Source organism: Oxyura jamaicensis, chromosome 4 (assembly GCF_011077185.1).
Source record: "Oxyura jamaicensis isolate SHBP4307 breed ruddy duck chromosome 4, BPBGC_Ojam_1.0, whole genome shotgun sequence".
Classification (NCBI taxonomy): domain Eukaryota; kingdom Metazoa; phylum Chordata; class Aves; order Anseriformes; family Anatidae; genus Oxyura; species Oxyura jamaicensis.
The window spans coordinates 20,686,130-20,697,009 of NC_048896.1; the positions used below are offsets into that span (position 1 = coordinate 20,686,130).

Sequence of the window (10,880 nt, forward strand, 5' to 3'; positions counted from 1 at the left end):
CCTGGGTGTGGGCTGGGGGGTTCCTCCTTTTCCTCCTGGGGCTCGGGAGGTGACCAGAGCGAGGGAAGCGACCCCTCACAAGGGCTGCCTGCAGCCAGCCTTCGCCACACGGCGCCGGGCCTCAGCAGACGGCCGCGCCTGCAGGGGGCGGCCCCACAGCGGCGGGCGGTGCCTGGAAGGGCTGCGCCGTGGTTCCGCCGGGGAAGGGGAGGGAAAGGGGAGGGAAGGAAGGAAAGAGAAGGAAGGGGAGGGGAGGAAGGGGAGGGAAGTCGGCCGGGGACCGGGCGCAAGGCGGTAGCGGCCGCACCGGTGAGTGGAGGCCGGGCCTGAAGCCGCGGCGGGCCCCGGGGGGCGGCGGGGGCTGCCTCGGAGTCGCTGCCACGGTTCCCAGCGGCTCCTCGCAGCCCCCCCGCGGGCAGGAACGGGGATCGGGCATGGAAAGAGCCGGTGGGTTGGGGGCTTGTGCCGCCCGGTACGCGAGGGGAGCGAGGTTGGGCTTGGGGCTGGGAGATGGCAGTGAAATGACGGGGAGTCTGCGGTGTAAACGTGTTCCCTTTGAGCCGCTGAAGTGTGCTTCTTTTCTAGGGAAAATGATTTCTGAAAGCGGTTCGTTCATGAAAGGTGTGGTGTTAGGAGGGGTCTTCTGCGTGCTGGTTACACTTCTTGGACATTTTAAGATGGGCCATGGGACTAGAGCACATCACCATGAGCACCATCACATCCAGGCTCCCAACAAAAACGATGTCTTGAATCTTTCAGAAGATGAGCGGTTGGAGCTCAGTCAGAGTATCCGTGTTTATTGTATCATCCTTGTGAAACCTAAGGATCTCGGGCACTGGGCTGCGGTGAAAGAGACATGGAGCAAGCACTGCGACAAGGCAGAGTTCTACAGCTCCGAGAACATCAAAGTGTTTAATTCAGTAGTCCTCGACACAAACGATATGTGGATGATGATGAGAAAAGCTTACAAGTTAACATATGAGCGCTACAAAGATGAATTCAACTGGTTCTTCCTTGCCTATCCAACAACGTTTGCTATTATTGAAAATCTCAAGTATTTCTTACTGAAGAAAGACCCTGCACAGCCTTTTTACATAGGCCATACTGTAAAATCTGGTGACCTGGAGTATGTAGATAGCGAGGGAGGAATTGTCTTAAGCATCGGATCGCTGAGACGACTTTCCCATATTTTCAAAGACACTGACAAGTGTCCAGAGCAGGGAGGTATGATTTGGAAACTTTCTGAGGATAAACAGCTAGCAGTATGCCTGAAGTATACTGGAGTGATTGCTGAAAACGCAGAAGACTCAGAAGGAAAAGACGTCTTTAACACCAGGTCAGTCAACGCTCTCATCAAAGAAGCAATGGCTAATCACCCTGAGCAAGTAGTAGATGGCTGCTGCTCAGACATGGCCATCACTTTCAATGGACTGACCCCCAACCACATGCACGTGATGATGTATGGTGTTTACAGGCTGAGACCTTATGGCCACATTTACAACGATGCACTCATCTTCCTGCCACCTGAAGGTTCAGACAATGACTGATGTCTGTCAGAAAGGACACAGAACCAAGGAATTAACTGTGCTTGTTGTGCAGACACTCAATTTTTGTACCTGATTGTACTGGTGTACAGTTTTTGCACACAGATTTGGTAAAGCTCTTAATTTTAAAAGTGGAAGGAGAATGATTCTTAATCTTTTATACAGAAATGATTTTTTTTTTGACAGTGGTAGAAGGAAATAAAGGACTTGGCGAGGTTTGTGATAAGAGGAAATTAAGTTTATATGGGGGGTTATATTATCCAACTATTTATTAATGAAAATTCAGAAGAACTTTAGTGTGTTACAGATATATTTTTGCAAGATTTCAATTCTCTCAATTCTTTCAGGCACTTCTCAAACATCTTTATCTTTCTAAGATGTACCAATAAAACTGGCCACAGATTCAGTCTCAAAAACTATTAAGTGATTTCCTTTACTCCAAACTGCACATCAGCTTGAGCTACACTCGTTATGCAGTGCAAAGGGTGCACCCATCACTTTATGTAGTCTCCTAACCCAGTACGAAGCTAGCAGGAAGCAAGCCAGCAAGAAAAATCTATTAGGAAGTTCCTGCAGAATAGTAAGTGACCTTTGTACTGCCATTCTCAATCACACAAAAGAAAGAGATAACTAAATTTGAACAAATATTAACATGGTCAGGTAGCCTGTTAGCACAAGAGTAATTGCTAATTTTAAAGTATTTTATAAGCATATTTGAATAAAGGTTCCATCTAGTAGTTTTCACTGTTAGTAGTGTTAATACAAGGAAGTTGGTTAGCTGTCAATGTAAGTGGAAAGTACAGCTGCATTTACAGGAATTTTTGAACACTAATATGCAGAAAGATCAATGTGCACTCACCGTTTCTTTGTACATGATACAAAACAGCAATGTGTAGAACTCTCCATTTAAAAAAAAAATAAGTGCACTTGAAATCCCAAGTTTTATATGTGCCACCTGGTCACATCTCCTTTCCTGCACCAGTCACAGTTGTGGTAATGAAGTGGTAATAAATAATGGTGTTTACTCCATTTAAAATTCACTTATCTGACCTAGACATTTCAAGATTTAAAGTAGGTATTGCATCTCTGTGCTACATCTAGCACTAGCACAGGCTTTACTGGTGCTAGAGTTACCTATAAAAGAGTTATTAGGTGAGGACAACTTTCTTTTGACGCAGCATTTGGAGTATTTCATCCTATCCTTAGTCACAGTAGTAAAGGAGAAAAGCTGATGGATATGAAGTAGCTGTTTCACAACAGGTACTTCAGAGCTCATGAGAGTAGCAACTTCTTTTGTGTTCTGAGCATCATTCAGGTCCTTGATTTTTTTGTAAGAATGGGAAGAGAACTGCTCAGACCCCAGGCAAGCTACCACAGCTCAGCTGCTTCAGAAGGCACACCTTACCTCCTGTCAGAGGTCAACTGACAGCAAGACAAATATGCACATAACTACTGCCAAAACCTACACACAACTGAAATTACTGTTTCTGACAGCTTTCAGTATATTTGATACACAATTAAAGCATGACTTAGCTTTTATCTTCTTACAGAATCATATTCAAAAGGCTGGGTCCACAGTTGGGTATACTCTGAAACAAAGCCTGACAAGGTGAGAAATGAAATTTTGATTTCAAAGATCCCATTACAACAGCAGTACTCATAGCAGGTCAAGAAAAAAAAAATGGGCATTAACAATCCAAACCAGAGTATACCTCACTTATCCCAGATTTGAGAGATGCTGTAGCAGAACAGGGAGGAAGAGACAAAGAGAAAAGAGGAAAAAGCAAACCACAGAATTCAGGCTAGCTCACCTCATACACAGAAGAACCACTGAGGCACAAACTGATTCCTGTTATACTAATTTCTTGTTAGTGCTAAGTCTTTGATATGCATAATAATGTCTGCTATTATTCTGAAGGGACTGTGTGAGGTTTGACCAAACTTTGTGCAAAGTGTTAATTATCATCTTAGTTTTTGTATTCTAACATCAAGAGTTTCAGACATACCCTGTCATTTTCAAGAGTAGTCTTGTAAATAATATTACAGAAGAAATCTAAAAGTAGCACATGTTAAGTAATACGTTTCATGTCTCGTGTTTTACTTCTGAATTAGATTGAGAACACCTCTGCCACTATCTGCTGTAAAGGCCCCAGAGTGCAGAAATTAAGCATGTAGAACAGCACCGAGACAAGGCACTGCATACAAAATTAATAAAATGTGTTAGAACAGAGGCTTGAAATATTAAAAAAAAAATACATCCAGAGAGAGTTATGAGCGGCAGACCTTAAAGTTTCCTTAGCTTGTTAAATAATTCCATGGCACAGGCTGTTTTTCCATCAGCATAGCTTTGGGTATGCAGTCACTAAACAGAGACTCAGATTATCCAGGCAAACACTGTGCTCTTTAACCAGTTCTGTAGATGTGTAGACGTACATGCACGTTGCAGTGTGTATAAGCTGCCATCTCCTCCTGAAGAAGCTGCTCTTGGCTACACTGATAACTAGGTTTTGCTACCATGCTTTCACTGAACAACGATTTTGTTCCTGCTCCTAAAATATGAAGGCAAACAGGGAGTAGAGCATCAGGCACCAACTAACACATGCTCCATTTGAAGTATGCCCACCATTGCTATAAATTCCATTATAAGGAGAGTGATATCAAAGTGTTGTCAACTAGAAATTGGAACATTATATATGCTCTTAAGATATGAACTAGCATAAAAGCATTTATAATCCACATATGACTAAGTTCAGAAATCCTACACAGATAAATGCATCTTTAAAAGATAAATTCCTGATGTAAAATAATTTCTTAACAGCGTTAATTTTAGTAAGTTAGAAAAAATTAAAAAAAGATCTCACCACATTCAAGAAACAGGTAAGCAAGTGAGATGTTAATTGAAAAAAATCTGGGGTGTTTGAGAGGTTTTAGAAACCATTCTACTTATATTTCATATACATTTTAAATTACTCTTTTAGAAGAGCGTAAAAATGTAAACTTTTATTGGCTTTTTCCTCCTTGTCATTCAAAATAGTTTACTCACAGTCCATGCAGGATCTCTCCATCAGGTATCTTCAGCAACTGAAGATGCAGGTTTAAGACAAAACAATTAAGAACTGTAATAAAAAGAAATCTAGAAAACTATTGTAGCCTAACAGTACTTTCGCATTCATTTGATTTATTTTAGCATAGCCACGGAACAAAATAATTTGTACATTCAGTCACATTAAAAACAAGGAATTACAAAGCAGTCCACATTTAACCTAAGTGCATTCCCTTGGAGTAACACAGTTCAGTTTGTTTCACTTGTATGTCTTCATATGCCAAAGACCATCATTTAAATAGTGGATATTTTCGATGCCAATCCCTTTGTTGACCTTCTCACTGTTGAAGAATTAAAAGAGTACAAAAGCATTAGGTTAAAGATTAGAGCAGTAGTAGACTCCAAATTTAAAGTAAAAAAGTGTACTATTTGTCAATTAAAAGGTGAGACGCTATCATAAACAACATATAGACAGGAAACAGTGTTTGTTATCATTCAGCAATGTGAGTTATGCATAATAATATGACAATATTTGCCTCCCATATTTTGTCAACCACCTTCCACAGTAATTTTAACTGCTTCTTTGTGGGAGACAGTTCCGAAGAAAGTTACCAGCAGGGTTGTATGATTTGCAGCATTTCTCTATCAAACAAGCAAAGGGGTTGTAAATGACTCTTCCCTTCGTAGCACAAGTGAGGGTGTAACAGGAAACAAGACAAGAACAGAGCCTGACATGCTCTGGTTCCAAATGTGCCACGGACAAATACAGGTGAGCTGGTTTGCTTCTAGTTGCAGGTCATCTATGCACTTAATAAAGGACTACAAATGCTAAATTAATGTGGAACTTGCAACATGTTATAGACATCCTGTCTGATATTGTTTGAATCAAGTCAGCTCTTAGAAGTGTTTTATACATCTGCACTGGATTTGTGTTCATCTTTTTTCCAGTAGATTAACTCCATAGAAAAAAAATCTAGTCTTTTCACAATAAACAAGACAAAACTAATCATTCTAAGACTGAAAAGTTTAATTACATTGGAGAATATAATCTACCCTATTTACACTAAGTACTCTATTACTTATAGAACTTGTCCAAAGGTAATCAGGAAGGAAAATACTTCTATGTTAATCGCATTAATGCATTATGTATCATAATCATACCAAGTGACTGAAACCATATTTTATAAAACAGAAAATTGTGAAACGATATCACAGAAAATAGTATTCTAACATGCTGCATAGATCAGTATCAATTAATTTTTCCTCTCCAGTTTATGTCGTTCCTTGTAAGAACAGGACATTCAACTGCATGGCTGCTGAATTTGAAGTTAGGATTAGGAATATAGATAATCCAGGCTTGCAGATCACTGCAGGTGTGGGACTGGGACATAAATAGCTACACATTTCCCTTCTTCCTACATGCTCTCAGACTCTCAAAAACACTACAGATAATCCTGAGCAGTAATTCCCTACCAGCTAGAGCAGGTGCAAATCCAGGCTGCAGCAGTCCCATTCTACCCCTGTCCATTAGCACACGTTGCCACCTCTCCCTTTTGTGCTCTCATTTCAGTTTTCTGCCTCTTTTTCTTCTGAAGTAGTTTCCACTTGATGTTTATCCCCAAACTGACCTCCCCATTTCAGAAGAAGCTAAGCTACTAAGCACATCAGGCAGGAATGCTGCATGTGGGTACCAGGCAAAGAAAGAGAGAAGGAAAAAGAGAAGGCCACAGAGGAAAAGCCCAGCTGGTCAGCCAAGTACCAGCAGGACTTCAGTCTCTGTTACTCCTGCAGACAAAAATCACTTTAACAATGCCAACCCACACAGATCTAAATTATACTTCTTGCCCAGCCCAGGCAGCAAGTACTGTAACAAGTATTTCTTTGTTCAGCAAGATCTTTGAAGAAGTATGATCAGAGCACAAGGAACAGTGATGTTCAGACGCACTACTGATGTTGTGCGTCTTAAAATCCACATTTATGTAACTATTTTAATTTCGTAAACAAAAATCTAGGGAAGGGATTCCTTGCCTCCTCTGCCTCTCGACTTAATATTAATTAATAAAAGAACAGCTTGAATAAATGCCATACTTGAAAGAAATATGATACAACAGTGATTCAGTAACCATGACAGTGGTGCTTAAATTCTAAACTAACATGGGAATGACATGGAACATGTTACATTTCAATTGTCACAACACTTACATGTCCTCAGCTGACATCTTCATTACTCCCACGCATAACGCATGTTGCTTTCCCTCTGCCATTATTGCCTACAAGTTACCACTAAGGAAAATGGAATTTTTAAAAACTATTTCAGAAAAGTAAAAGCAGTAACACAAAGAAATCACCTTCCAAAGAGCAACAAACTCCCTAGTTGAACTGTTGTCCCTTTAGTAATTGTAGAGCACTAGCTCTTGAAGATAAGCAGAATCACACACAATTGAATCACAGTGCAGGGAACATGAAGCATGTATTTATGAACCTCAAATAGCAATTACAAAAAAAAAAAGATCTCCCAGCATTACATTCTATTTCTTCCTTCGTGCCTAGCACAAAGAGATTACAGTCTCTCCCTTTCTGGAACAAAGCTACAACTATACATGAGGCCATTTTAGATTCCAACGTATAGAATAATTGAGACAAATTTGAAAAAAAAATACAAGCACTGAAATCAGACATGGCCTTTTTGAAGTTCAATAACATGTAATGCCAACTGCTCATCTTTTCCCACAGCTTCCAAATAACAACAAAATGGCAATAATACCAACCTCTGCTGCTTGTATTTGCTCAGTAATACAATTAGCAGAAGTGAATTAGCACACTTTCCTCCTTTCAGATATGCTAAAGTTCGCCAGATGCATGGAGCAAGTCCTGACTACAGCAGAGCTGATCCTAAACCTCTGTCCAAATGCCCTGAGAACAGGGCCACTGAAGATCAATTGATTAAGAAGGCAGGTTACAAGTTAGGCTGTACCTCATCTCCTTCCACAGTTCCAACATCATGAAGGAGCTCCAGTTACCTATTAGATTAATAGCAGAGCATCCCACCTAACGGAGCAGAGCAGAATTAATTATGTGCGGGTTTGGAACATCACGGTAAGTAAAGGGAATTAAGAACAATTTTCACCTTGCCAAATAACTTCTGAACCTCTGCAGGTCTTTTCTGATTGCTAGTTATTCCATTCCATACCATTCAACTCTAAAGTAATTCAAATTACAATCAGCTGAGAACACACGAATAGAAAGTTAACTCAGGAAGCAGTAATTCATAGATGAAGAAGGATACAACAACAGTATCAACTGCAGCAGGGTAAAGTTTGGCTCCAGGAGATGTCAGGCCAGGGCACATTATATTAGCTCCACTTAGTACAAATTTAATGGCTCCTTTATCAACCTGCTGATGTGGTAGAATAAATGGATCTAGGAGGGGAAAGATACAGCATTACAATTAATACATGAAGATGACAACATGAATAACTCATTACCAAGTCAGTTTAAAAGGGGCAATTAGATGCTTAACACACCGCAATGGTAGGAAGGCTGAGAAACAATTACCAGAGCTCCTGCCGGGCAGCACTGTCCTTAAAGGACATGAGGACAGTTTTCCCTGATCAAGGTTTTTTTTTTTTTTTTTTTTTTTTTTGAGAAACAGAGGCTGCAACTTTCAGAATCAAACACTCAGCCTAAGCCTCCTGTTCACTCACAGAGCCCACTGTGAGTTTTAACGAGTTTTAACGAGCTTCCCCCAAGAAAACAATTGCTCAAGTGCCCACATACTGAGGGACCTTAAAACCCCCAAATAACATGTATTATCTCTTCCGTGATAAATAAACACTTTAACATTAATGGGACAAAAGAGGCAAAGGCAGCCAAGATTAGGAAGGCCGTCAGCTCTCAAAGGCATTTTTCAAGCATGTACAACCTCTTGAAACATTTCAAACACTGAGACTTTGACAGAGTAACACTTTTACTATCACAAACTCATCCAATCATAATAGAATTGAGCAGAACAATAAGAACAGCAATAAAAATAGCATAAGATATGACATTGGAAAAAGTATAAAACAGGCAGCCTAAATACTGAAAGGAGACGAGCATCCATTGCATCATTAAACTCACAATTAAAGACTATTTTTGCAGTAAGAACCTACAAGTATTTGAAGGCAGCAAGAAGGGTTTAAAGGAAGACTTGAAAGAACAAAGACAGGACAACAAGATTAACAACAAGAAATTTAGACTCTGTGCTAGAGAATTCACTGTAAAGAATTCTTGCAGGACTTTATGCAATTTATTGTTTAAAAAACAAAGGTTAGATTATTTAATAAACAGAATTGCATTAGTTCTGGAGGAATGCAAACCACGTAGGCACCTGTAAAGACCATGCAATTACAGCTGGGAAGGTATAGGAACATTTTAAATATCTGTTCTGTAATGTGTGTAGTAGGTTGTGGGTTTTTTTAAGCCTTAAATAGGCTTAAATAAGCCCTCTTAAATCACGCACTCACCCCTCTCCCCACCTCCACTGTCCACAGCAAACTTACATTTGTGAAGCAACCTTAGCGTTGGGTAAAAAATCCCTTCTCTTTGTCTGAAGAACAGCAACTCCCCATTCACAGTGAGGATTTCTATATGTTCATGACTGCAAGATAAAAAAATTGAAACTTAATTCTAGTAACTACTTAGCCCTTTTTTTGTTTAAGTTAAATATTTCACTTTGCACATTCTGGTCTACCTTGGCATCTGAGAAGGCAGTCAACTATCAAGAAAGTTTAAAACTAAAGATATTGTCTTGTATGCCTTGAACACTAGCCCCATACACACTTTCTACCGCTTAAAGATCCAGAGGCAGTCAACCAGCTGTTCACAAAAGTTACAAGAATATACTACCCACAAGTTAAAAAAAAAAAAAGAAAGTTATCCAGACAATACATGGAAATCCAAAACTAGAAAAGAAGACAAAGACTACTAGAACTATCCAAGCAAGTTTGAGCTTTCACTTTCACAAAGATGAATGTTTACCTTCAACAAGTTAATTCCCGAGTCACCGAATAAGCTGGCAATTCACTACCAGCCAGCACTTTTATTTTCCTCCAGCATCCTACCAGGACACCCTCAAAAGCACAACAAGCACGTGCAAACTTTCTGGCTTGGTGATAACACGCACTATTATCTACAAAAAACAAACCCCCTATGCCCTTCTGCTATGAAAAGGAAACAGAAGAATGAAGAAATCCAAGCACTTCAAAAGTGGAGTTTAAGGGGAAAGAAACTTACCATCGTACTATTTTGACAGGGTCTTTCTTCGGCATAATTTGGTTTAGCCATGGTTCAATAACAGGAAATTGGTCTATCAGCTGGTTCTTAATACCTTTAATAACTGAAGTCTTCAACTGGATGCAGTTTGATACATTCTCCTTTTCATCAAATCTGCCAAGTGAGAGTATTTCAGAAACACAGAACAAGCTACTCAAAAGGTAGCATATTTAAGAAGCATTATTAAGAAACAGTTATAAATTGATAGGGGAATTAACAGGGTAACATCTGTACAGCTTTCACTGTAGGATTTCACAAGGCTTAAACCTAAACCTATCTCCTTGGAAATGCCGGGCTGGGGCAGGAGAGTTTCCCAGCAGACGGCTAGCTTTGTCCCAACACATCATGCGTACCCCGAGACGCCTCTTTGGTGTCCCACAGGCACACGAGAGTATTTCAGGGACTCACGGAGCAAATTTTGCTGTAAGAACCCCCTCCCCCAACCCGGACTTGCCCCCGCCCCCCCCCTCCCCCCCCCGGGGTAGCGGGCAGGGCCGGGCCCGGAGGGCAGCAGGCATGCGGGAGACTCCACTCACTTCTTGAACATCCTGGGGGAGGCGGGCGCCGGGCAAGCGGTGGCAGCGGGGCCGGGCGGGCGGCGGCGGCGCGGGCAGCCACAGCCTCACACGAGGTGCCAGCCCTGCCCTCCGCGCCAGCCGGAAGCGCCGGGCGCTTTACGGCATGTCGTGCCGCCTCCATGGCAATGCAACGCCGCGCTGGGCGGGACTACAGCTCCCAAGGGCCGCGCGGACACTTGGCGCATGCGCATAGGTGGGACAAGAGTTGTGCCTGAGGGGTTTGGGGGCAGGTGGCTGGTGCACTGGAGCTGCTGTGTTCACAGATAATAAGTACATCGTTTCCAACACGAAACCAGAGTCATAACTATGAACATCAGCCCGTCATAGCTAATGATATCAAACACAAAATGAAAACAAATATTGTTCTTTAGCTCTGTGAGGAGCAGACGCAAATGGTTTTGT

At 41.3% G+C, this 10,880-nt stretch overlaps 2 protein-coding genes across 2 annotated transcripts; one reads left to right on the forward strand and one right to left on the reverse strand.

Annotated features, from left to right (window-relative positions):
- Positions 1–253: 253 nt before the first annotated feature.
- Positions 254–1,963, forward strand: C1GALT1C1 (C1GALT1 specific chaperone 1). Its single transcript, XM_035325203.1, has 2 exons — positions 254–309; positions 586–1,963. Exon 2 carries the CDS (start codon positions 591–593, stop codon positions 1,545–1,547), a length of 957 nt encoding a protein of 318 aa, XP_035181094.1. The 5' UTR covers positions 254–309; positions 586–590; the 3' UTR covers positions 1,548–1,963.
- Positions 1,964–4,568: 2,605 nt separating this feature from the next.
- MCTS1 (MCTS1 re-initiation and release factor) lies at positions 4,569–10,587 on the reverse strand. Its single transcript, XM_035325204.1, has 6 exons — positions 10,437–10,587; positions 9,862–10,014; positions 9,129–9,226; positions 7,874–8,007; positions 6,790–6,857; positions 4,569–4,928 (listed from the first exon to the last, which is right to left on the reverse strand). Exons 1-6 carry the CDS (start codon positions 10,445–10,447, stop codon positions 4,847–4,849), a joined length of 546 nt encoding a protein of 181 aa, XP_035181095.1. The 5' UTR covers positions 10,448–10,587; the 3' UTR covers positions 4,569–4,846.
- Between the last annotated feature and the right edge of the window lie 293 nt (positions 10,588–10,880).